Source organism: Eurosta solidaginis, chromosome 5, assembly GCF_040869045.1.
Source record: "Eurosta solidaginis isolate ZX-2024a chromosome 5, ASM4086904v1, whole genome shotgun sequence".
NCBI classification, from domain to species: Eukaryota; Metazoa; Arthropoda; class Insecta; order Diptera; family Tephritidae; genus Eurosta; species Eurosta solidaginis.
This window is the reverse complement of record NC_090323.1, coordinates 27,250,166-27,277,238: the sequence shown is the minus strand read 5'-3', so window position 1 is coordinate 27,277,238 and position 27,073 is coordinate 27,250,166. Positions and strand designations below refer to the sequence as shown.

Sequence of the window (27,073 nt, the reverse complement as noted above, 5' to 3'; positions counted from 1 at the left end):
GGTGTTGGTATCAATTACGAGAACGAACTACAAGCATTGTTTCAAGCTGAAGGTCAAATGGAAGTGGATGAAAATATCATCTCCATAACACTTCTAAGCAAGTTAGGACTTTCTAGTTTGCACCACTTGAAAGAGCGTCTCAAAAACTATCGAAAGCAGAAAAAAGTGGAACATTTTTTTTTTGAGTCATAAGCCACCTTTTCATAGGCCGCGTCACATATGTCTTTGTCAACTTTATCAATATTTATCGTGAAGTCTAGATAGTTGATTCCTCCGTCTTTTTCGGTTTCCATTGTAGATTTTATATTTCCGTGCTGCTTCGTTATTAGTAGTTAAAACGCATATTATGTCATCCACCTATCTAGCATAAAATGACACGCCTAATTTAGACTTCAGCTCCTGTATGTACTTTTCTTCCAGATTTTGCTTGAGCACTTCCATAAGAATAATTGATGTGGGGCTTCCCATTCCAAGACCGTTTGTTTGTCTATATTTTTTATTGTTGAATTGAAAATAGCGTTGACGTAAAGTGGTTCTTAGCATATTTGTGATTTGCATACTTTTCACTTTGTTTTTTGTATTATGAACTATTGTTGAGCTAACTATGTCCAAAGTCTCCGATAGTGGTATTAATGGGTATAAATCTTTTATGTCAAAAGATACCAATTTGCTGTTCTTTGTTAGTTCTACGGCCTCAAGTTTCTCTGTTAGTTCTGTTGTGTTAGCTATTGCGTATTCGTTCCTTAGCTCCAGCGTATCTTTCAATATCGTTTTTAAATATTTGGACAGTTTGTAACATGGTGCTGATTTAAAATTAATGATGGGCCTCATTGTCGTGTCCGGCTTGTGGATTTTTGATAGCGCAATCAGTGGAGGAGCCAAAGGGTTCATTTGGACCAATCTATGGTTTGTCTCGAAATCAAATTTGACAAGGGATGACGGAAAATCGTTCCAATATACATCATTTTGTGTTGCTCTTTTTGGTCTGGTTGGCTCGGACAGAAAGTAGCTTCTGAACTGATTCGGGTCTCTATTTTGTCTGTTTTTGTTTCCAACTCGGTACTTTAGAGATTGACTGAAGAATTAAAATTTTTCTCGGTTGAAGAACTATGTACCATTATGTTGAAGATCGCCATGTTTCGCCAGTTTTTCTGGACTCTTACGCTAATGTTAGACATTGGAGAATGTGGTTAGGTATCTAGCCTTTCTCTAATCGATATATAACTTCAGGTTTTGTTGGAACTATAATTATTACTATTATTATTACAGATCGTTCGTTACGTTAATTCACAAAGCTCTAACCAGCAGATTTAAAATTGTATAGAAATTTTAAACTCTTCTTATGAAGATATGACTTTTTATACCCAGCTGTACTTGTACATAGGGTATTATAACTTTGATTGGATAACGGTTGGTTGTACGGGTATAAAAGAATCGAGATAGATATAGACTTCCATATATCAAAATCATCAGTGTAGAAAAAAAAATTTGATTGGGCCATGTCCGTCCGTCTGTCCGTTAACACGATAACTTGAGTAAATATTGAGATATCTTCGCCAAATTTGGTACTCCCGCTTATCTGGACTCAGAATAGATTGGTATTGAAATCGGATGATAACCACGCCCACTTTTTACATATATAACATTTTGGAAACACAAAAAACCTGATTATTTAGTAAATAATACACCTAGAATATTTAAATTTGACGTGTGGGCTGATATTGAGACTCTTGATAAAAAAAAATTTAAATAGGCGTGGCACAACCCAGTTGTGACAAAATCAATTTTACAAATATTATTAATCATAAATCAAAAATTGTTAAACGTATCGTAACAAAATTCGGCAGATATTGCCTTTACTATAAGGAATGCTTTGAAGAAAAATTAACGAAATCGGTTAAGGACCACGCCCACTTTTATATAAAAGATTTTTAAAAGGGTCGTGAACGAATAAAATAACCTATATCTTTGCGAAAAAGAGCTTTACATCAATGGTATTTCATTTCCCAAGTGGATTTATAACAATAAATAGGAAAAACTTCAAATTTAAAAAATGGACGTGACACCGCCCCTTTTATGACTGAATAATTTTCTAGGTTTCGGCAGCCATAACGCGAAGAAAAATTAACGGATCGTAATAAAATTGGGTACACAAATTTTCCCTATAGCAGGAAATATATCTAAATAAAATAACTAAAAAAAAAGTTTTAAGTTAAACGGTTTTATTGAAAATAATACTTACATGAAATAATAATAATACGAAAAGCTAGAAAATAATTAGGTAGGTCCTAGGTACTAGTCATCACACTCCTTATCAATCTAGGGCGTTGATCAGACAATTAAATAAAAGCGTTGGTCGTGTGAAATTTCTAAAAATGTGAGGCGTAGCATAACCTGATTAAGGTTCAGTTGGTTTTACTTATGACTATCAATAGAAATATGACGCGTGCAACGCTTTTATTTAATTGTCTGATCAACGCCCTAGATTGATAAGGAGTGTGATGACTAGTACCTAGGACCTATCTAATTATTTTCTAGCTTTTCGTATTATTATTATTTCATGTAAGTATTGTTTTCAATAAAACCGTTTAACTTAAACAATTTTTTTTAAATTATTTTATTTTCAAGTTTTTAGTCTTTATTTAATTGCCTATTATTTCTCATTCTATTTAGTTCATTTAGTGACTCATTATTACAAGGACTCTTTCCTGACAATTTGTTACAACCTAAGTCCTCAATACATAATCCTTCCAAAGAATTTACTCGACTCTGCGCCACGTATGCTTGTCCCTCCTCCAACTCCAAAATATTTTGATGTCACTTCTACTGCACTGTATGCAATATTTGTTCCAAATATGGACCAAATCGGGCATCATAGGTCGCCTTCTATTCATGTATGTATTATGTGTTCCAAATATGGACCAAATCAAATCGGACCACAAATACGATTTTTGTGAATATCTGGATCCTTGCGCCACCTAGCGGCGATTTTTTTTCATAGGTCGCTTTCTATTCTTGTATGTATTATGTGTTCCAAGCATGAGCCAAGTCGGACCACAAATACGATTTTTGTGAATATCTCGATCCTTGCGCCACCTAGCGGCGATTTTTTTTCATAGGTCGCTTTTTATTCGTGCATGTATTATGTGTTCCAAATATGAGCCAAGTCGGACCACAAATGCGAATTTTGCGAATATCTCGATCCATGCGCCACCTAGCGGCGATTTTTTTTTCAGAGGTCGATTTCTATTCTTGCATGTATTATGTGTTCCAAATATGAGCCAAATCGGACAACAAATGCGAATCTTGCGAACATCTCGATCCATGCGCCACCCAGCTGCGATTTTTTTTTCACAAGTCGATTTCTATTCTTGCATGTATTATGTGTTCCAAATATGAGCCAAATCGGACCACAAATGCGAATTTTGCGAATATCTCCCTTGCGCCACCTAGCGGCGATTTTTTTTCACAGGTCGATTTCTATTCTTGCATGTATTATGTGTTCCAAATATGAGCCAAATCGGACCACAAATGCGGACCACAAAAATCGGACCACATTTTGCGAATATCTCGATCCATGCGCCACCTAGCGGCGATTTTTTTCATAGGTCGATTTCTATGCTTGCATGTATTATGTGTTCCAAATATGAGCCAAATCGGACCACAAATGCGAATCTTGCGAATATCTCGATCCATGCGCCACCTAGCGGCGATTTCACAGGTCGATTTCTATTCGTGCATGTATTATGTGTTCCAAATATGAGCCAAATCGGACCACAAATGCGAATTTTGCGAATATCTCGATCCGTGCGCCACCTAGCGGCGATTTTTTTTTATTATTGCATTGTCATCGGGTTCTGAACTATATTCCAAGTTTCAAGCTTGTAGCTTATCGGGAAGTTACTTAAATTTCAATTACAAGATTCATTCACAACGAAAAAAAATGGACGAGATCGGTTAAAGACCACGGCAGTTTAGATATAAAACAAGGGTCGTAGACTAGAATAATAAGCTATAGCTTAGCAAAAAATAGTCTTGAATCAATGATATTTCACTTATCAAGTTTTATTGTAAGAGGAAATGGGGAGACATTTTTTTAAACGGGCCGTGCCATGTGTTATGTAGAAAAGTTATTTATCTGAAATGAAATGTACAATTAAAGTTCACGCTGAGTATATAATGTTCGGTTAGACCGGAACTTAGACTTCCTTACTTTTTTATTATACTTTCACATTTTTAGTGAAGAAGTACGTATCTTCATATATCATCCCAAAATCTATCAAAAATCATATTTCGATTGGTTAGGGACTTTGTCAATTAACGTAACGAGGTATGTATAAACTTATAATTCCATAACTTGAACCATTTTTGAGTATGCGACTTATTTTTGCTTCCCCTTTCTTAACTATCATTTGCAGCACAGCCAGCGCTCGAAGGATTTAGTATCGCAAGAGCTCAACAATCTCGAAACGGGTTTTATCATCCCAAACAGCGCATTACTCAAAAGTCCATACATCAAAAACGATTCATTACTAATACAAATTTTTCTTTATTTATAGTTAATTATCTTTTTTGTTTGTTTTTAAATAAATACATACATATTGCATATTTTTATGGTTTGTTGATTTTGTTATAAATGTAATAATATTTGTTTTCAAGTGCGGCATTTAATAAATAATCTTATGTGGATTTCTTATACAAACATTCATCTTCCTTTAATTTGTAATATTGTATCATAATAAACGTGTCTTTCTTGCGAATAGTAAAAATAGTTAAATTGAAACAAATAAAGCGCGAACAAGCAGTGATGTCAGTTAAAAATTAAAATATATAATCGATTACAAATATAGTATAATACATAACATACAATTATTAATGCAACGCACACCGAGCCATTTGCGTTCTACACCGTTTTCATATTAAATTGAGAAACCTTCAACTCGAAACAAAAAAAAAACGTCATTTGAAAATCAGAATAAATAAAAAAATAAATGTAAGGCGCGATAACCTCCGAAGAGATTTTAGGCCAAGCTTCTCTTCCAATTTGTGTCGTGCTCCTTTTAATTTTTCCTACAAATTGGCGGGGCGGGACCTACTTGTTTTTATGCCGACTCCGAACGGCATCTGCAAGGCAGATGAGTTTTCACTGAGAGCTTTTCATGGCAGAAATACACTCGGAGTGCTTGCCAAACACTGCCGAGGGACGACCCCACTTAGAAAAATTTTCTACTAATTGAAAAACCTTGGCCCGTAATCATAGTCAAAATAAAATAGTTTTATTGGTTTAAACAAGTTCAAAATTAAATATCATTTTAAGTTTGTCATAGTCCACTTAAACACTATTTTATCTCTAAAAAAGTCTTTTAAATTTAAAATGACATGAGCCCGATTTTAGTTTTTTAAGTTGGTGGTCTGCTGTCAAAAGTTGCGAGAAATTAAACAATTTGCTATTTAAATTCGATGAACTGAAATGGAAGTGAAAAAAGGCTTCCCCGACAAGCAAATATACGTCAGGAGCTAATTTATTATACCTAGATTGCGTATTAATATGTTTGTGATGAAAATTACACAATCTTAAAATATGCGATGGTTACTTGGCTCCACATATGCGAAATCTTTAATTAAGACTATTCCGCATTCATAGATATTTGTGAGTTTTGATATTTTAGTATCTTTTGAGGAAAAAGTAGCATCCTATATTGATTTTGGATTTAAATATAGAAATAAGTGTTCAATGGAAGGAATTATTTACCACAGGCGTCGATTTTTAATACATGTCAAAAAATTTCGGGAGAGGTGTCAAATGACGCGTTTTAATTTCGGAAGCAATAATCCGAAGGCCTCAATCTTTTACTCTGTCAAGATATTTTAGCAAAAAAAAAGTTTAAGACTTTCATGTGGTTGATGTAATTTTGGTGATATTGTTGTACACAGGATAGAATTTACTAAAAAGTCGTTTTCGCTGATACAATTTTCACCAGTTTCGCAGCCGTTTGAGGGTAATTATTCGATTTTTTGTGAATATCTATTAATAAAAGAACAATTTCTTATTTCCGACTTCTAATTATTGAATTACATTACAGAATTCTTGAATTCAATTATGCTGGCATTTTCTTTTGTGTCTTCTATCCCCCTTTACATTTGCCAATTCCTCTTAAAAGAAAGCGAGAAATAAAACACGGAGTAGAACAAGGATTAGCAACAAAAATTTTAAGAACTGCTTGGTACGGGCTCTGCTGAACTTCTTCCCCGCTTTAGCACCCTCTTAGTCTATGTCATGATCGACTTGAGTTCAATGATTTTCAAATGTAAAAGGAAATTACACTTTGCAGGTTTTTCCTATGGAAAACTATATTAAACTCCTTTTATTTATGCTGACTTTGCGAAGACAAACTTAAATTTGATTTAACTTGATTATCATTGAATGTCCTGCATACTTATTAGTATTGAGGTTAGGATATCCCTATTCGGTTTCGGGTCTATTAAATTAAACGGCTTTAACGGTTAACATTTAAGGTTTGCATCATTTTGACCGTCACATCTGTCTTAATGCAAACAACTTTTCTTTACAAAATTCTTACAAACTATATAAACTATTCAACATGAATACGAGTGTGTGAGTGAATCGCCTTGTGGCTTCCTTTGCTTTAAGGAGCCCAAATCCGCTTCAACTACCTATTCGTTTATGTTGCGAGATTTAAATAAGTTTTTAAGAACGAAATTAAGTAAATTTTCTTTAAATAAGTATGTTCATGTTCAATTAAAAGATTGTGCAATTTTAAATTTACGGCTGATAAAAAACAGCGAATTTTTACAAATTTTTACGTTTGCTAATAACTTTTAAATAGAATTGAATGGTAATTATCCGCCGCCGAATTATGCTCAAAACGCGTCTTCAGGTACTCCTTTGACAATTTTTGTGCTATTGTAAGAGTTTTTTTTTCAAGTAAAAAATTACCATTTTTTATACTTGGAGTCAAGTAACCACGGTTGTAAGGAACAGGGTGAATTTTTAAAATTTCTAAAAAATTTCTTCATAGCGCCAATCCATACCTTTTCTTCATGCGGATACCCTCCCCATGCTTATTTTAGCTGAAAACTGTATTTAATATGTCTATGGCAGACCAAAATTTTAAATCCCATTTTTAATTTAGGCAAGATTTTAACTAAAGAGTATTTTTGTCAATGACTACGATTACGGCCCTTGTTTCTAAAATTTTGATGTTGCTTTGCCCGGGGTGTGAACCCAGGATGTTCGGTGTGGTAGGTGGAGCACGCTACCATCACACCACGGCGGCCGCCAAATTGAAAATCAAAATAGAAAAATTAAAATGAGAAAGCTTCCGTTTAATTTAAGAAAGCTTGATTTGAAAAGGAGATTAGTAAATTTAATGTAAGAAATCTTGCGTTTAAAATGAAACAACTACATTTGAAAACCAGAACAGCCACATAAAAATGAGAATCATTTATTTAAAAATACGCAACATTTATTTGAAAATTAGAAAATCCACTACAAAATGAGAACATTTCATTTAAAAATTAGAAAAAACCGTTTCAAAAGGACAAAGTTTTATTTGAAAAGAAGAAATCATCAACTAAAAATTAGAGAGATTTTTTTATAAAAAATTGATTCTATTTAATTGCCTACAGGTTTAGTATTTTCTATATGAAGCTACAGCACTACTATTACTACTACTATTGCTGAGTAAGTTGTTGTGAAGGGTGATGTTATCGCCCGAAAAAAAGGAATACATCTTGGCTAACTTCGACTAGAAAGAACATAAGTATATGCGATTTCTTATCCAAAATAAATTTCTTGTTTTTCTAAAGGATCTAATAGTGGGAGAAGTGTTTTGAAAAAGACGAAAGCACAAAGATCTAAGGGCACAGTGAAATTCTCAAACATTATTTTATTCTAACCTGAAACAAATGAGGTTCAAATAATAGTTGTCTCATATTTAAACAAAATTTTCACATTTTCTAATTATTTCTCAATTTCAAATATAGTATTCTCATTATAATAGGCATATTCTAATATTTAAATGAAATTTTCATATTTTTAATAGCATGTTTATTATTTTATACGAGCCGTGCGCATCTTGCGCAACCAATATCTAAAAGTCTCTTATCAAATATCAACAGAAATCAGCTGTTCTATGAATCAATTAAAACTTACATCTTGCGCTGCCATCTGGCGTATGGTAGCAACTGCCGGTAATGCAGTGTAAATATTCACAATAGTCCCATAGTACAAATAGATTTCTTTGTGTGCTCACAATCGTTTATTTGTAACAAATTATTTTAATAAAATATAGCTAAACAAAAGCACTGCGGCCAAAATTGCCCAAAGCTCGCTAATAGCCCGAATCTCCATCTTTACAACCAAAACTTTATTTATAGAAAAAGCAATTAGAAATAATATATACGAGCCTGACCCGTGCGCATTAAGTCTCAAATATCAACACAAATCAGCTGTCTTGCGCTGCCATCTAGCGTATAATAGAAACTGCCGTCAATCAATTAAAACTTACAGCTTGCGCTGCCATCTAGCGTACAATAGCGACTGCTGGCAATGCAGTGCAAATATTCACAATAGTGCCATAGTACAAATAGATTTCTTTGTGTGCTCACAATCGTTTATTTGTAACAAATTATTTTAATAAAATATAGCTAAACAAAAGCACTGCGGCCAAAATTGCCCAAAGCTCGCTAATAGCCCGAATCTCCATCTTTACAACCAAAACTTTATTTATAGATTTGGATTCCAAATAAGAGCGAAAAAGGGACCCACACATAAAAACAGCAATTAGAAATAATATATATGGTGATTGTCTAATCTGATTTTCAATTAAATTTTTCCTAGTTTGAGTAGAAGTTTTCTCATTTTAAAGTGAAGTGTCCAATTTTGAAATGTAGAATTCTTATTTTAAAATGAAACATTCTCATTTTAATTTGACAAGTCTGATATTGAATAGAAAATGTCCTATTTTGAACTGAATATTCTGATTTTAAATTGAAGAATTCCCATTTTAATGTGAAAATGACGTGGTTATTTTTATTTTTAATTTTTTTTTCCGCTATATAGATATATTATGTTTTTTTCTTAAAAATTAAGCGTATGCGCAAGCCTTAAGCTTTGAAAAAATGTACGTACATACATACATACATCATATACATGAAAGCAAATAATTTTAATATAAATTTTACTATTTTTATATTTATAATTTACTACGTGCACCCTTGGCTTTAATATCCAATGCCGGCAAGCAAATTGGATATAGTTCTTTGCTTGATTTAAATATTTCCAAATCGGTAATTTTCTCATGTCTTTCCATATTTGTAATGACAACTTCTTCTTCTTTTTCGGTTGTATTGGCGGCGGCAGTTTGGCCTTGGGTGGAGATAATATGCACTGAGAGTACTCGTCGTTCGGGACCGTTGTTGGAAATAAAGCTCTGTAAATAAATAACATATATATAGTTTAAAAAACTAAAAAACACGTCGTAGCTCAGAGGTTCGTGTCTCCACTATTATGCACAACTCGTTTTATAGCGAGTGATTTAACCACTGCGGCGAGCCTTCAACAATTGCCGCTAGAGATGCAAGATAAAAATGATTATATGAACAAAGTTAAGGCTTAAGTAAAAGATAAATACAAAGAAAAATGCAGATAAAGATAAAATTAAGGTGACAGTTAAGATGAAACCTAGATGAATGCGATAATGAAGAGAAGAAAAGGTAAAGGATACAGATTTAGATAAAGATAAACCCAAAGGCAAAGATATAGATAAAGACAAAAAAAAATGTAAATATAAATATAAAAGATATGGACTAAGATAAAGATAGGACAAAGAAAGTGATCAAAATAAAGATACAAAAGAGGAAAAAAAAGATAAAGATATACACAAGGATAAAGACAAACATAACAAGTAAGGAAGGCTAAGTTCGGGTGTGACCGAACATTACATACTCAGCTGAGAGCTTTGGAGACAAAATAAGAGAAAATCACCATGTAGGAAAATGAACCTAGGGTAACCCTGGAATGTGTTCGTATGACATGGGTATCAAATGGAAGGTATTAAAGAGTATTTTGGAAGAGAGTGGGCCATAGTTCTATAGGCGGACGCCTTTTCGAGATATCGCCATAAAGTGTCCCAGGGGTGACTCTATAATTTGTTTGTACGATATGGGTATCAAATTAAAGGTATTAATGAGGGTTTTAAAAGGGAGTGGCCCTTAGTTGTATATGGGAAGGCGTTTTCGAGATATCGGCCAAAATGTGGACCAGGGTGACCCAGAACATCATCTGTCGGGTACCGCTAATTTATTTATATATGTAATACCACGATCAGTACTCCTGCCATGATTCCAAGGGCATTTGATTTCGCCCTGCAGAGCTTTTACATTTTCTTCTACTTATAATGGTAGGTGTCACACCCATTTTACAAAGCTTTTTCTAAAGTTATATTTTGTCAAAAAACCAATCCAATCAGCATGTTTCATCCCTTTTTTCGTATTTGGTATAGAATTATGGCATTTTTTTTCATTTTTTGATATCGAAAAAGTGGGCGTGGTCATAGTCAGATTTCGCCCATTTTTAATACCAATAAAAAGTGAGTTCAGATAAGTACGTCAACTAATATTAGTAAAGATATATCGATTTTTGCTAAGTTATCGTGTTAACGGCCGAGCGGAAGGACGGACGGTGGTCTGTGTATAAAAACTGGGCGTGGCTTCAACCGATTTCGTCCATTTTCACAGAAAATCTATCTATCATAGAATCTATGCCTATACCAAATTTCACAAGGATTGGTAAATTTTTGTTCGACTTATGGCATTAAAAGTATTCTAGACGAATTAAATGAAAAAGGGCGGTGCCACGCCCATTTTGAAATTTTCTTTTATTTTTGTATTTTGTTGCACCATATCAGTACTGGAGTTGAATGTTGACATAATTTACTTATATACTGTAAAGATTTTCTATTTTTTGTTAAAATTTGGCTTAAAGTGGACGTTTTCGTCATACAATTTTGCTAATTATACATTTCATGAAAATGAAATGGTATATTAATACGTCACGAAACCCAAAATTGTAAGTCCTTAAAGGACAGACCCACCATTCAGTATACCGAAATAATCAGGATGAAGAGCTGAGTTGATTTAGCCATGTCCGTTTGTCCGTCTGTTCGTCTGTCTGTTTGTATGCAAACTAGTCCCTCAATTTTTGAGATATCTTGATAAAATTTGGTGAGCTGGTGTATCTTTCGTATATTGCACATATTGTTGTCTGAAAAAATCGATGAGATCGGTCGTATATATAGTATATATCCCCCACAACCGACTGTTCAGATAAGAAACTTTTCGTAATTACTGCCCTATTTTAAGAGCTAGAGGCTTCAAAAAATCATAAAGATCGGTGGTATATATAGTATATATATGGTGGTATATATAGCATATATATATTATTTCAGCCCCATTTTAACAGCTAGAAGCTTCAAATTTCACCGAATGCTTACGTATATAGCATATATTGTTGTCTGAAAAAATCATAGAGATCGGTTGTATATATAGTATACATCTTATACAACCGATTGTTCAGATAAGAAACTTTTCGCAATTTCTACCCCATTTTAACAGCTATAAGCTTCAAATTTCACCAATTGCTTACGTATATAGTAAAAAAAATCATAGAGATCGGTGATATAGATAATATATATATGATGGTATATATAGTATATACATATATATATGTTTTTTTTTTGCAATTTCAGCCCCATTTTAACAGCTAGAAGCTTCAAACTTCACCAACTGCTTACGTGTATAGCAGATATTGATGTCTGAAAAATCATTGAGATCGGCGGTATACATAGTATATACCTCATACCACCGATTGTTCAGATAAGAAACTTTGCGCAATTTCTGCCCCGTTTTAACAGCTAGAAGCTTCAAAATAAACCAAATGCTTACGTATATAGCATATATTGTTGTCTGAAAAAAACATAGAGATCGGTGGTATATATATTATATACACCATATAAACTGTCATTTTTGCCCCTTTTTTACGGCTAGAATCTTCAAAATTCATTAAATTTCATCAAATAGTTACGTTTACGTCATATATTGTTGAAATACGTGATTCGTAGTCACAGTTTTTACACGCAGACCACAAAAAACCTGAAACTTTGCATCCTCACACAAAGTACCTACCTATTTTTTATTTTTTATTTATCTTAAAAATCGTTTAGGAATGTACATCTGTTCACTATATATTCCTTATCTTATACATCCGACTATTTGGAGATTACGAACGGGATAAGATTATTGCTCAGCCCCATTCATGAAAGGTATGAAGTCTTCGGCACAGTCGAAGACAGTCCCGTCCTAACTTGTTTTTATTTAGCGCACATATAGTAATTAGAGTAACGTTCCTGCCAAATTGCATTACGATATCTTCAACGACTGCCAAATTACAACTTGCAAAACTTTTAAATTACCTTCTTTTAAATGTGGGCGGTTCATCGCTTTATCTGTATTGAGTAATGAATTATCGCACTTTTTCGGTTTTTCGAAATTGTCGATATCGAAAAAGTGGACGTGGTTATCGTCCGATTTCGTTCATTTTAAATAGCGATCTGAGATGAGTGCCCAGGAACTTACATACAAATTTCATTAAGATACCTCAAAATTTACTCATGTTATCGTGTTTACGGACGGACGGACGGACGGACATGGCTAAATGAATTTCTTTTTTCGCCCCGATCATTTTGATATATAGAAGTCTATATCTATCTCGCTTAGTTTATGCTGTTACGGATTACCGTTATGCGAACAAAATTAATATACTCTGTGAGCTCTGCTCAGCTGAGTATAAAAAAAGGTAAAGATATAAACAAAGAAAATAACAAATGGATAAATTTAAATGCATTCCTCGGTCAACAAATCCAGACGGCATGTCAACAGGCGCGCACATAAGCATAAACACAGCGCGTCTCCTATTATCATCACCGTTAAGCATGCCTGATGGCTAGCTTGCTAAGCTATCTAAAACAGTAGGCCCGGATTGGATTGCCATGCCGATGCTTGAAAACCTTTGCCATGAGGGCTTAAAATACCTGTCGCACGTCTTCAATCTGTCTCTGTCCACTATCATCATCCATGAAAAATCGCGATTGTGCTACCGCTACTAAACCCTAGGAAACCAGCTAACTTCGGAGACTCATATCGTACGATATCTCTTCTAACGCCAGTGGCTAAAACACTTGGCATGGTCCTGCTTCCTTATTTAAAAGCAAACCTGCGACTTGCTAATCACCAGCATGGTTTTCGAAAATTTGAATCAAGAACCCCAGCACCAGTCAATCACACCACGTTACTGTAAGACTTGGAAGGATCTATTCTTTCTAAAAGTCTCAAAAAGTGAACTGCAAATTGTCTGTGTGTGCAAGCACCGGTGCTGTTCAGAAATGTAACATCAAAACCAAGAAGAATTAAACAAAGTGTGCCGCAAGGTGGTGTCCTATCCCCACTTTGGTTTAACTTGCTTCTGCTTCACCCTTTTACGCTTGCCACGGCAGCCGATTCTATGCACCGGAGCGACTCTGGGTTTTTTCCCCACCAAGGGCTGTAATTTCAGTGTTACTCCATTCTATTTGCTGCGTCCTCCCACATACTTTCATCCTCGGAGCAGCTCCTTGCTGCTGCACTCCTCCATAGCCTCCTGTTCCGGGATGATATTGAGCCTAATTTAACGGTCAAAGGCTGTGGTTCTGCTGTATATGTCGGAAAAGGATTTACCTCAGACGGTCGTACTCTTGCCAGTTTGTCACGTATAAAAGATGGTTTCACCGTTCGGGCTGTTTTGGGTTAGACCCCAACGTTCGACGCCCCCGAAATTTATACAAAACCTGTGTGGCTCCCACTTTTCCTTGCTTTCTCCCCCTTGCTTTCCCTTCGCCCGTCCCTCTTCCTTTGACTTTTCGCCCTCTTCAGACTTTTGGCTTCTGCCTCAACTCCCTCCTTTTCTCCTCCCCTCCTGTTCCCTTTTCTCCACCCCTTCCTTTGGAATTCCTGTGACACTCTTTCATCCTTTTTAACGCCGTTTTTCATTCACTTTTCCTGCTATCCGACTACCCTTCTCTCCATCTTTCATTTTATTATTTTTGCACTCCACTGCCGATTTATCTCCATTTCCCTTCCTCGTCTCACGCTCCATTGCTCTTGCTCTCCGTCTTTTCACCCTTTCTATTTCTACCTTCTCGCTATCCAGTTCTCTAACAGATCTTCTCCATGCTATTGTTTTCTGATCTCCCTTTCCCTGGGTTTTCGTTTCTTCTGGCTATGCCTTTCTCTTTCTAACCTAATCTTCATCTCTTCTCCCAATATTTCGCTACTTCATCCCAACCATAGAGAAATGAAACATTTTCGAAGTTACGGGGAACCACACTTTTTTCCTGAAGGGTCGTGGCACCACGCACTTACTCAAAATTGCATACTACTCTATGTTAAGAATACATAAACAAACTCCGTCCACATACGAGCCTTCTATTTTAAAGGATTTCCGTTTTCCTTTTTACCCTATTTGTCTGATTACTTTCTCCCCTCTTCCATTCTTTGGATAGTTGCAGTCCTTCCATTTTTAACCTGAAATTTATATTCAAGCTCTTCCCGCTACAAAAACATAAAATTCTGCGTTTCTACCTTAAAGCACTCCAGAAATTCCTCCTTCGTTATTCTACGCAAAATCGCCACTTCGGCCTCATCACGTTCGAAATGATACTGCCCTAAAGCAATTTCATTGTAAAACTGACTAAATTGTTGTGAAATATTTTTAGCCTTTTCTAGCTTCTTTAACGCTAAAGCCTCCTTATGGCGTTGGAATTCGTCCAGTGGCATATCTTCCATGATTTTCTGTAAAATTGAAAACAAAGGAAAATGTTGTATTATATAATTTTAGGATATGCTATATATTGTTGTATGTTTACTTAAATAAATGTATATTTACTAACCAAATGATTTTCCAAGAAACTTTCAATGCGATCCTCGACAAAGGATGGATGCTTTGAGGATTGTACGATAATGCGTATACCATTCGCACCATTTACTTTACGTATGCCACTGAAGACAATGTAGCCAAGTTGTTCCTAAAGAAAAATAAAAAACGATAATAATTTGATGATGAATTTCGTTTACACTGAAAGAAATGGTGCTATTAAAATCAAAAATTCGGTTCTGTTATTCTTGACTTAACGGAGATTCGGTGAAATTGATCGAATTATGGTTAATTCGACCGATTTCTTTGTCAAGCGAACAAATTAGTTTAGTCATTTCAACAGAAGAGAAATTGTCGCTCTTAAGTTAACAAAATTCTGTAAAATTTACAGATTCCTAATCAATCTAACTAATTTGTCTGTTAACACAACTGATCTCATTGGCCTTTCAACAGCGAACAACAGTCAATGCATGCGCAAATTTCAAAGAGAATTTTACGCTCACTGCGCTCTCTACTATGTACTTACGACGATGGTGCCACTTGTTAAAAAAACACCAAAATAAGAAAACCACCAAATCGAAAAAGCACACAAATTGGGAAAACAACAAAAAACTAGTTTTTCAGTTATTCATACAAAACGAAAAAACTCTTTTTTGAATTTACTGTGCATAACACTGCAAAAAATTATGCGATACCAGGACACCTAATTATCGCGTACAATTTTGCAACTTCTACTCCAAGAGAAATGCAAAATTGCGCCCTCTTCTTGCAAAAGTTTTGTTTGAACGAACAGGATTTTTCCAAAGTTAGTAACATTTTGTTCAAGTTTTTACGAATTTTCGCTCACGCGAATGAATCTAATAAGATAATAAAAAACATCCTTTTTTAATGTTGATGTTTCCGAAAGCATAAAAGTTTGAGTTGTTTTGGAATCGTTTCAAAATAAAGTGTTACGAAAATAAAACTTGCCGAATTACATGTAAAGTTACTCCAGTGGTGAATTACCTTCCCGCGATTTGATTCTTTACTTTTCTATAACTTACAAGTTCTCTTTTTAAAATATACGTCAAACATTTATACTACAAGTTTTGTTCGAAACAATCAAGTGTGCCAACTACATGCGAGAGAAGAAATTGAGAATGAGCTGAGCTGCAACTGAAGGAATTGAGAATCAGTTTTGTGACTACTATTTTTTGTTTTAAATTCAAAGAAAATGGAAAGATTTTATATGTAATGTGCGCACACAAATATAAATATAATTATAATATAACAATATGGTTAAAATTTTTGAAGAAAAATTTGAAATAAAGTTCTTGAAACCGACGCCAATGTGGTTTAACAAACGGTGCAGTGCCGCTATTTTCGCCAGGGCATGCACTAACGCGTGTGTGAATTTGTATGTAGCAAATATATATGTAGCAAAGATGCGTATTTATGTATTCACATATTTATATTTATATGGCAACATACTTTCGTACAAAGCTGCCGATGGTAATTCGGAACAAGTTTTGTTTATTTGAATTCAGATTTAAGTTATTATTATTTTAATTAATATTACTAAATATAGCAATAAAATTATTAGAAATGAAATGTACTTATGTGTAATTTATACAAATAAAAAAAAACTACGTAAGTTTAAATATATATTTATCCGGCTTTATTTTTCCACAAGTATTTATGTCATATAAACAGAAAACTCTGTGGATGTAAAAGTTTACGCTATTAATCTAGAAAAAACAAATATCTGTTATTTCAATAGATTTCACTGGTAGTGTCATTTCGACAATAAACTCTGTTAATTTAACAGTTTACGCTGGTTATTTCGAATGAACAAAAATCTCTGTAATTTCTACGACTTTCGCTGTTAGTCTCATTTTAACATTAAATCTGTTAATTTAAGAGTTTGCACTGGTAATTTCAAAAGAACAGAAATCGCTTTCATATTAACAGTTTTGATTGGTATTCTTAGAGCCACAGTAATAATTGTTAATGTAACAAAACTATGGGTAAAGTATAATTAAACAACTTTTTTTGTTGATTTGACTGCTAAAACGGTCAATTACGAATTAACGATTTGTGCGCAGTTGATTCAACATCTTGTTGCGATGGATCGGTTGATTTTACCAGTCTTTTTCTTTCAGTGTACTTTTTATGAAAGCTTATCGATTTCGAACACTATTCAATTTATGTTTAGGGAGGGTGAGCCGCATGTAGAATTTCACTTAAGTGGGGAAAGCTTCTGATCGCCATTCACCAGGGTGATTCTTTTGCATGCGGTTCAAGCAGCTCACTAATTCCGGTCGCTTTCGGCCAAGTATTTAGGAAAGCACTGAACACCCGTTTGGTGTGATGTGAGAAGGCGACAACTTAGCTAGGCTACCCTGTCGTAATCGGATTAAGGGCTAGCTGGGACACTTCATCAGTAAAAGGTGCTGCTGCAAGCGGGCGTCTGTCTTGGATCAAGCGGTTCGGTATAAAAACGTGCATCATCAATGTCTCATCCCCACTGAGCATTTTGTGCGCCCGCCAATTAAAATCAAACTCCAATGAAGATCCTAACAAAGCCTCGGATAAAGATAAAAAAACGTCTTCGGCAAAACTTTTAGATTTATTTAATAATTTGGGAAAAATTTAAACAACGTAAATTTCTTCAAAGCCTTTTCTCCCGGGAGTGGGATTTGAACCCGCCCTCCTATGGCTGAAGTGTTACAAACGCATTCAGCCACGTCATGCCTTAGTTGTTGTAACCCTTATCCCAATTGCCTTCTTCGCATATTTTCTTTATGCACTATACATACTTCGTATGTCATCATGTGGTAAAGTTATGCGTTGGTAAGGCGGTTTCAAAGAAACTTGGTGTTGTTGCTTTGTTCTATTTATAGAACTACAACGAATTAACACTAATTTTGTCTATTTGTATGAGTTTTTAAGCGGGGATTACCCTTATTGCTTTAAATGTATGAAAACATTTATTTGACGCAATTTTTAATTTATAATTTATTTAATAATATGGGAAAAATTTAAACAACGTGACATCAGGACGGACAAGGCGACAGCTGTTTCGATTATACCTTTTTTAAATCTCTTCAAAGCCTTTTCTCCCGGGAGTGGGATTCGAACCCGCACTCCTACGATGGTTGAAGAGTTATAAACGCATTCAGCCACGTCATGCCTTAGTTGTTGTAAACCTTATCCCAATTGCCTTCTTTGCATATTTTCTTTATTCATAGTCCATACTTCGTATGGCATCATATGGTAAAGTTATGCGTTGGTAAGGCGGTTTCAGAGAAATTTGGTGTTGTTGCTTTGTTCTATTTACAGAACTACAACGAATTAACACCAATGTTGTCTATTTGTATGAGTTTTTAAGAGGGGATTACCCTTATTGATTTAAATGTATGAAAACATTTATTTGACGCAATTTTTAATTTATAATTTATTTAATAATTTGGGAAAAATTTAAACAACGTGACATCAGGATGGACAAATTATTAAATAAATTAAAAATTGCTTCAAATAAATGTTTTCATACATTTAAAGCAATAAGGGCAATCCCCGCTTAAACTCATACACAACTTTTAAACGCTTGTGATTTGAAGCGCATAAACCTGGAAAGTCCGTTCCCTTAATGGGATTGTTACCGATGCCCGGCTGGTTGATGTCCTCATGAAAGCAAAAGCCGACATCACCGCCATTCTGAAACAGTGATGTGCGAAGTAAGGAGGAAAAGACAATTAAAAATAATGACATTTTTCGGAGTGGCATTGCAAAAAGCGCAGTTTCGGTGTTTGATTTGTCGGGGAGATAGGCTTGTACTATCTTTCACGCATGTGGACGAACGTCTCGCCGCTATACGTATAAAATCAAAAAATTTTAATATCTCATTCATCTGCGCCCATGCACCGAAGGAGAAGAAGGACGTTGATGTGAAGGAGGCACATGCGAGCGATGCCCTCGCCATGATAGTGTGTTTATTGGTCCCACATTCGGCACGTTCAGCTTCCGAAACGAAACCTCCACTAATGGGCTGAGGCTGAACGACTTCGCTGATGCTCGAAACATGGTCATAGCACCAAGTTTATATATAAAGATATATCAAGCTACATGGCTGTCCTAAAATTGAAATACACGCAATCAGAACGGCCACGTTGTAATAGACATGCCGTCCGTCCCTGCAGTGTTTGAGATGTACGCACGATTCGCGGACCTAACATCGACTCGGATTACTATCAAGTCGCAGCTAAAAAACGTGCCCGCCTCGACGCAGCTAAGAGCAAGAAACAAAAAATACAAGGAAAGCTAGATATCGAAAGTCTGTAATGGCAACAGACTGACCATGATTTCGCAACTCGACTCTCACGCCTGCTCGCTGAGAGCACAAATCAACCTTAAGGAATACAGGAGCAGTGGAAGAATATCTCTAAAGCACTTCGTTCCGCCGACGAGGAAAATATTAGTTACCGGAAACCACGAAAAAACAACTGGTACGATGAAGAACGCCACGTTGCAACCTAAGGCGCTGCCAACAGGGCTACGTTAGGAGCGAACGCAACAAAAAGAGTGCGTGAACGCTACCGCGAATTAAAAAGGGAAGCGAGATGCTTTCACAGGAATAAAAGCAGAGGCAGAGAGGGAGAGGCGTGAATGCAAGGGGTTTAGCTGCAAAAGCTTCGGCGATAGACAGAAGGTTTTAAGCCCGGGGCAAACTCCTGTGAAAACGAAAAGGGCGACCTGATAATCGATGTCCAGAGGATACTTAGATTATGTAGGTAACACTTGTCTGTGCTTCTAAATTGTGAGCTCGATGAAACGCCCAAGGAAGATGATGAACCCGAACCCGTAATCGATGGTGATGGAACGTGATGAAGCGTTCCCCATCTGACTATGACGAAGTAAGACAAGCGATAGCCAGATTAAAAAACAAGATCGAAGGGGCTCACGGATTGCCTGCGGCGATATTCAATTACGGCGGCGAGGAGTTGGTTAGGTGCATTCATCAACTTTTTGCAAGGTTAGGTAGAGCGAGTGCATGCCCAACGTCTGGAATCTTTGCCCAATCCACAAGAAGTAGAATCATGCAGCTGCGCCAAAATATCGCGGAGTCAGCTTTTTAAGCAACTCATCATAAAAGGTCCTGTCAAGCTGATTGGACCTTATCAGTGTGGCTTCAGACCAGATTTTCACTATGCGCTAAATTTTGGAAAAAACCGGGAAAAAAGAGTTGACATGGCTGTGCAAAATAACGCTGACCAACACGAGCAGCTCAGCCAGCATTGGGAAGGGCCGTTAGAAACTAAACGAGGTTTGAGACAGGGTGGCCCCCTATGGTGCGATTTCTTTATTTTGTTCCTGAAAAAAATTGCACAAACTGCAGAGCTTAACCGCTATGAAACAATTTCTATAAAATTGTCCAGCTACGTATGCCGACGACAGTGAGAACATCGATTTAAACACCCGCATCGCAAGTTCTATTTACTTCAAACTTGAAAAAGATACGGAAAATATGGGCTTGATGGTGAATGAGGAAAAAACAAAGTCTCCGCAAAGTACGCAACTGAAAAGTAAAGTCTTCTCTCGTCAAACAAGTTACTCATCGTACCCGTTCTGCTACATGGTGCGGAAGCATGGACTATGACAACCTCAGATGAGGCGGTTCTTGGAGTGCTCGAAAGAAAAGTTCTTCGAAAGATGTATGGGCCTCTACGCATCGGAAATGGGTAGTACCGAAGAAGGTTTAATGATGAGCAGTACGAGCTTTATGCAGACATCAACATAGTCCAGCGAATTGAAAAACAACGGCTACACTGGCTAGGTCATGTTAAGAGAATGAGAAATGATGCTCTGGCTCGGAATCGCCTATGGAAGCAAGGCGGCTGCAACTCCGCTGGAAGTACTATGTGGTAAACGATTTCAGTTTCCTTGGTGTGACGAATTGGCACCAGTTAGCTCAACAAAGAAGCAACTGTCGTGCCTTTTTGGACGGCTGAAACCGTTTAAAAGGTTAAGCGCTAATAAAGTAAGTAAGTAACGAAGTCTGCCGGAGCAGACAAACACCTAAAATTTAGCTTGCTTCGTAAGACGTGAAGCAAAAACCAATGGAAATAGGATCTTCCATTTTTTAATCTGTTTGATCTTTCCGGTAGAAGTTTGCAAAAAAAAGTACCTTATATCTGCGACCGGAATCATTGTTGCATGTTTGGCTTAGAAGCAAGCTATTAGTTATTAGTGATTGACACGCAATACAAAGATCATGTGAAATTCGGATTTCAAATTTAAGCTATAAAAAGTGTGTGTGGTCAACAGAGAAACATGTAGTGTTGAATTGGCTACATTCTAAAAAGTTGCGAAAAAGAGAGACCTAGAAAAATGCGCTGTCTAATATTGGTTGCACTGATATGCAGTGTATTGGCTGTTATGTTGGTAAGAAGATTGTAATTTTCAAAAATTAATATACTATTTTTCTACTAATTTGTTTAAAATTTTTTGGATTTTTTTTTTCAGCACTCGGCAACCGCACAAATGCCTGAAATGCCTAGTGGTATAAGTGGCTTTGTGGGACGCTCACGTCGTGCCGCACAAGGACCTCCTGGTGGCGGTGCAGGCGGTGGTGCTGGTGCAGGTGCTGGTATGGGTTTTGGTATGGGAGCTAACATGGGTGGAGGGGCTGGCGGTCGCGGTGGTGGCGGCAAGTAGAAGGGTATAGTTAAGAGCATTATATCAAATTTTTAAAGCAATAAAACAGAGGAGTACAGAAAAATTGTGTTGCCTTATTTTATTTAAAAAAAAAAAAAAAAAAAATGCTAAGCTTGGCCATTTTTAGGAAGGAACAAGTAAGGAACGCTAAGTTCGGGTGTGACCGAACATTACATACTCAGCTGTGAGCTTTGGAGACAAAATAAGGGAAAATCACCATGTAGGAAAATGAACCTAGGGTAACCCTGGAATGTGTTTGTACGACATGGGTATCAAATGGAAGGTATTAAAGAGTATTTTAAAAGGGAGTGGGCCATAGTTCTATAGGTGGACGCCTTTTCGAGAAATCGCCATACAGGTGGACCAGAGGTGACTCTAGAATGTGTTTGTACGATATGGGTATCAAATGAAAGGTATTAATGAGGGTTTTAAAAAATGGGCTTAGTTGTATATGTGAAGGCGTTTTCGAGATATCGACCAATGCGGACCAGGGTGACCCAGAACATCATCTGTCGGGTACCGCTAATTTATTTATATATGTAATACCACGAACAGTATTCCTGCCTTGGCTCAAAGGGCTTTTGATTTCGCCCTGCAGAATTTGTTCATTTTCTTCTACTTAATATGGTAGGTGTTACACCCATTTTACAAAGTTTTTTCTAAAGTTATATTTTGCGTACCAATAAACCAATCCAATTACCATGTTTCATCCCTTTATTTGGTATGTAATTATGGCATTTTTTTTAATTTTTCGAAATTTTCGACATCGAAAAAGTGGGCGTGGTCATAGTCGGATTTCACCCATTTTTAAAGCAAGATAGAGCAGGTTCAGATAAATACGTGAACTAAGTTTAGTAAAGATATATCGATTTTTGCTCAAGTTATCGTGTTAACGGCCGAGCGGAAGGACAGACGGTCGACTGTGCATAAAAACTGGGCGTGGCTTCAACCGATTTCGTCCTTTTTCACAGAAAACAGTTACCATCATAGAAGATATGTCCCTACCAAATTTCACAAGGACTGGTAAATTTTTGTTCGACTTACGGCATTAAAAGTATTCTAGACAAATTAAATGAAAAAGGTCGAAGCCACGCCCATTTTGAAATTTTCTTTTATTTTTGTATTTTTTTTTGCACCATAACATTGCTGGGGTTGAATGTTTACTTATACATATACTGTAAAGATATTAAATTTTTTGTTTAAATTTGACTTAAATTTTTTTTTTAAAGTGGGCGTGTTCGTTATCCGATTTTGCAAATTTTTATATAGCACACATATAGGAGTAAAAAATTCCATTATGATATCTTCAACGACTGCCAAATTACAGCTTGCAAAACTTTTAAATTACCTTCTTTTAAAAGTGTGCGGAGACACGCCCATTGTCCAAAATTTCACTAATTTTCTATTTTGCGTCATAAGGTCAACCCACCTACCAAGTTTCATCGCTTTAGCCGTCTTTGGTAATGAATTATCGCACTTTTTCGGTTTTTCGAAATTTTTGATAGAGAAAAAGTGGGCGTGGTGATTTTTCGATTTCGTTCATTTTAAATAGCGATCTGAGATGAGTGCCCAGGAACTTACATAGCAAGTTTCATTAAGGTACCTCAAAATTTACTCAAGTTATCGTGTTTACGGACAGACGGACGGACGGACGGACATGGCTCATTGAATTTCTTTTTTCGCCCAGATCATTTTAATATATAGAAGTCTATATCTATCTCGATTAGTTTATGCCGTTACGGATTACCGTTATGCGAACAAAATTAATATACTCTGTGAGCTCTGCTCAGCTGAGTATAAAAAGTAGAGTCGTATTTATAATGCATCTCTTATGTGCACATAACGTTATAGTACAGTCATTTAAGGCTTTGACTTCGAAATTTGAGATGGCATTAAAAGTGATTATTAATGGAGTTACAGCTTCCGAATTGTGGCAAAAAACTCGTTGTTGCTGGCGACCCCAATGTTAGTTCAAATACAAAATTTGGAGGAATTCACTCCATTACTATCGAATCTAGGTCGATGCAAAATTTCAGCGACTCCTCACGCTTTCTGCCGTTTGATTCAGATATAGTTAAACCATTCAGGCTGAACTTGTGCAGAATTTCATGATGTTCAACTTCGAACTGAACACAAAGTGCGAGCAAGCCATAGGAAGCGACGAAAAAAATTTTGCAGACTTTGACCTTGAAAATCTCAAGATGCGCACATGCGATTTGTCGTGACTTTTAATGCCTGCAACGAAATGTCAAAATAAAGGCGAATGCAAGTGTCCAGTTTCTTATCTCAAATTCCGGGATTTGCCCTTTTTTTACCTAAAATGATTGGACTATAAAGGCATTCTTATTTGAAGATCAGAAGCTTGTGACTTCACAAACTACCTTCTTGTTAAATGAAGTAATGAAACGTGAATGTATGTATAATTCCATTATTAATTGGATCTTAACCGCCTAAGCAATTTTTGCCGTTTCGTAACAAGTAACACCAAATATGCCTGTTTCTTGGCTGAAGCATTTTCGTCCATCTGCATAAAATGACCCAGCCAGCAACGCCTTTGTTATTTTTTTCACTGTTCCATCTTTATATCTATTCCTACGCTGAGAATATCACGGGTGTTTGAGATATCCATTGTGAACAGAAAATCCTTTGTGAAATAGCGAATCCATTCACTGGCCCTGACAGAGGTTTGTTTCGTGTATGGATCGAAATTAGGTGTCGGGAAAATGGACCGAACTGCAAGAAATCGATACACAGCTGATCTTCGAGAAGTAACCTTAATATTTAAGACAGCCAGCCGGTATGCCTTGGCGTCTTACCCAACTACTTTTAAGCTAGTTGATGAATGCATTGCAGTCCTTAATGATCTGGGAGTCGAAAACAAGGTTTTGCTAGTATGGATTCTCGGGCATCAGGACATGAAGGTTATGGACAAGCAGATTACCTAGCCATGAATTCAATGAAGTGGTTCTGTGTACTCTCAAAGGCACACACTAGGAAGCCATAAGTAACTGGAAAACAAAGTAGTTCAGACAACGCTGGATTGACTGCAAGTGGTAAAATCATGCCAAATTGTTTATGCTTCGAGTCAAACTCATTAATCAAGGCAGAGCGGACCTACGAGCTCTCACTGGGTATTATACGGGACACTGTAGTCTACGATATTACCTCTGTATGACGCTTTCCACGGCAGCCGGTTCTATATACCGGATCGACTCGGGATTTTTCCCGCCCGAGGGCTGTTATTTCAGTGTATCGCCATTTGCTGCTACATCAACAACAACATATAATCTAAATCAGTTAAATCTACCGACACACAAATCTATTTATTTTTTTTTTTTGAGCTGGAACTCTTCCATCTAAGTCCTAGGAAGCTTCTAGTATTTGCCAAGAGGACGGAGTTATTTTATAACATAGGTCCTGGTTTTTGATAGGGTTTTTCAGTTTGGTCGTTAAAACAAACTTCTGGTAACACTACGGACTCAATCAGTCTATGTGAGGTCCTCATGGACCGGCCAGTTCAACCTACCTACCTTCCATCTAAGTGGCGTGGCTCTTAATCTCTTCGTCATATGGAGTAAAAAGCCTAAAGATGTACTTAGATACATTTAAAGCCTCCGCATACAGTAATAGGCTGAAAGGTCAAGCGAAATATTAACTTTTCAGGCAGCTTAATTTCAGACATAGCAGATAGATGTTGCTATCTCCAGGATTTCCGCTATGTTAAGCGTAGCCCACGGTGGCCGCTTAGCTCTACTCTGTTAACTAACACTAACAATTATTAAAGTCACTCTAAGCATGCCAATTGTGGGATATGCTGATGATATTGCAGTGGTAGTAGTGGCCAAGAAACTGGACCTGCTTCAAGCATTATGTAATGACGCCGTAGGAATAATAAAGGAATGGCTGACCAATACGGGACTGGAGTTGGATAGCTAGAAGACAGAAGTGGTATTAGTAAACTCCAAGCTGTCGGCGAACGAATTAGTCTTGACTGTGGGGGATCATCAAATCACCTCAAAGGTTCATATATATTATTTTTAATTGCTGTTTTTATGTACGGGTCCCTTTTTCGCTCTTATTTGGAATCCAAATCTATAAATAAAGTTTTGGTTGTAAAGATGGAGATTCGGGCTATTAGCGAGTTTTGGGCAATTTGGGTCGTAATGCTTTTGTTTAGCTATATTTTATTAAAATAATTTGTTAAAAATAAACGATTGTGAGCACACAAAGAAATCTATTTCTACTATGGCACTACTGTGAATATTTTCACTGCATTACCGGCAGTTGCTATCATACGCTAGATGGCAGCGCAAGATGTAAGTTTTAATTGATTGGTAGAACAGCTGATTTCTGTTGATATTTGATAAGAGAATTTTATATGGGTTGCGCAAGATGCGCACGGGTCCGGCTCGTTCTCTAAAATACTAAGGAGTGCACGTTGACTCTAAGTTAACTTTCAAAGAGCACTTCAGAGGGGTGGGAGAGAAAATTACCAAAGTTAATGGAGCACTTATGCAAATAATGCCTAACATTGGTGATCCGAGCGAAGCCACCCGTCAGCTATTGTCCACATTAACCAGCTCGATAATACTATACGCAGCACCAGTGTGGTACGGATCTAAACGGATTCATCAAAAAGATATATTAGCAGCATACCGTCTTGCAGCTATAAGAATAGCAAGTGCTTATCGGACGGTGTCCGACGACGCGATCCTGGTCCTAACCCGGAAAATCCTAGTGAACTTACTGGCGAGCGAAATGGCCGATCTGCATAACACTAATATCGAGCGACCATTTGAAGACGCCAAGAAAAGAGCAAGGACATAAACAATAGCTAAGTGGCAAGAACGGTGTAATGGAATTGTAATGATTTTTCATATCAATATTATCTAATAACACTTTTGTAATATTTTGTTCATTTAATTTGTTTACAACAGCCAAACATGTAATTATAAAAGGTCTGATTTTTCATTTGATTTTTGTATTATTTTTAGACTTTGCATGTTTAAGAAATACGCAAAATCGTTTGCTCAGAATTCGAGGCATCATACCATGTATGCATTTTAAGATAAAGTCTTAATTATATATTTCATTCGAATATTCAAGCAAAACTATAAAAACAGAGTTTGAAAAACGAATTCGCAATTATTTAGTTTACATTGAATGATAGTTAACTAACTGGGGATTTTCCAGCACAAACATGCGAGCTCTATTTTTGATCACTTTGATTGGCGTTGTTTTGGCGGTAATGTTGGCAAGTTAAACAAAAATATTTCGATTTTTCGTAATCTATCAAGCCGGATGTGTTCAATAAAAAGAAATAATATAATCTATAGATATAAAAATAAGTTGCTGTGCGTTAATCTCGCTAAAACTTAACAAGTAAGAAAG

The 27,073-nt window shown here is 36.3% G+C and overlaps 3 protein-coding genes across 21 annotated transcripts in view; 2 read left to right on the top strand and 1 right to left on the bottom strand.

Annotated features, from left to right (window-relative positions):
* The window catches only part of LOC137233798 (uncharacterized), a 66,127-nt gene that overhangs the window by 27,676 nt on the left and 11,378 nt on the right, over nucleotides 1-27,073 (top strand). For 14 of the 17 annotated variants that reach the window (XM_067757179.1, XM_067757180.1, XM_067757194.1 and 11 more), the window contains exon 5: nucleotides 4,424-4,992. The exons of 1 other annotated variant lie outside the window; for it this stretch is intronic. In XM_067757179.1, the coding sequence (XP_067613280.1) occupies nucleotides 4,424-4,636 (213 nt within the window). In that variant the 3' untranslated portion in view covers nucleotides 4,637-4,992. Of the gene's footprint in view, nucleotides 1-4,418; nucleotides 4,993-9,385; nucleotides 16,604-27,073 lie in introns of those variants that run through there. 2 more of the 17 variants (XM_067757197.1, XM_067757181.1) reach the window with 2 other exon arrangements.
* Nucleotides 4,530-27,073, bottom strand: part of Ide (Insulin degrading metalloproteinase) — a 52,074-nt gene continuing 29,530 nt past the window's right edge. The window contains exons 16-19 of one of the 3 annotated variants that reach the window (XM_067757165.1): nucleotides 15,006-15,140; nucleotides 14,698-14,907; nucleotides 14,574-14,640; nucleotides 9,318-9,455 (exon numbers count right to left, since the gene is read on the bottom strand). In XM_067757165.1, the coding sequence (XP_067613266.1) occupies nucleotides 14,587-14,640; nucleotides 14,698-14,907; nucleotides 15,006-15,140 (399 nt within the window). In that variant the 3' untranslated portion in view covers nucleotides 9,318-9,455; nucleotides 14,574-14,586. Of the gene's footprint in view, nucleotides 9,456-14,534; nucleotides 14,641-14,697; nucleotides 14,908-15,005; nucleotides 15,141-27,073 lie in introns of all 3 variants that reach the window. The other 2 variants (XR_010947567.1, XM_067757164.1) reach the window with 2 other exon arrangements.
* LOC137254086 (uncharacterized) lies at nucleotides 21,280-21,746 on the top strand. Its single transcript, XM_067791790.1, has 2 exons — nucleotides 21,280-21,409; nucleotides 21,491-21,746. The coding sequence occupies exons 1-2, from the start codon at nucleotides 21,356-21,358 to the stop codon at nucleotides 21,680-21,682; spliced, it is 246 nt and encodes an 81-aa protein (XP_067647891.1). The 5' UTR covers nucleotides 21,280-21,355; the 3' UTR covers nucleotides 21,683-21,746.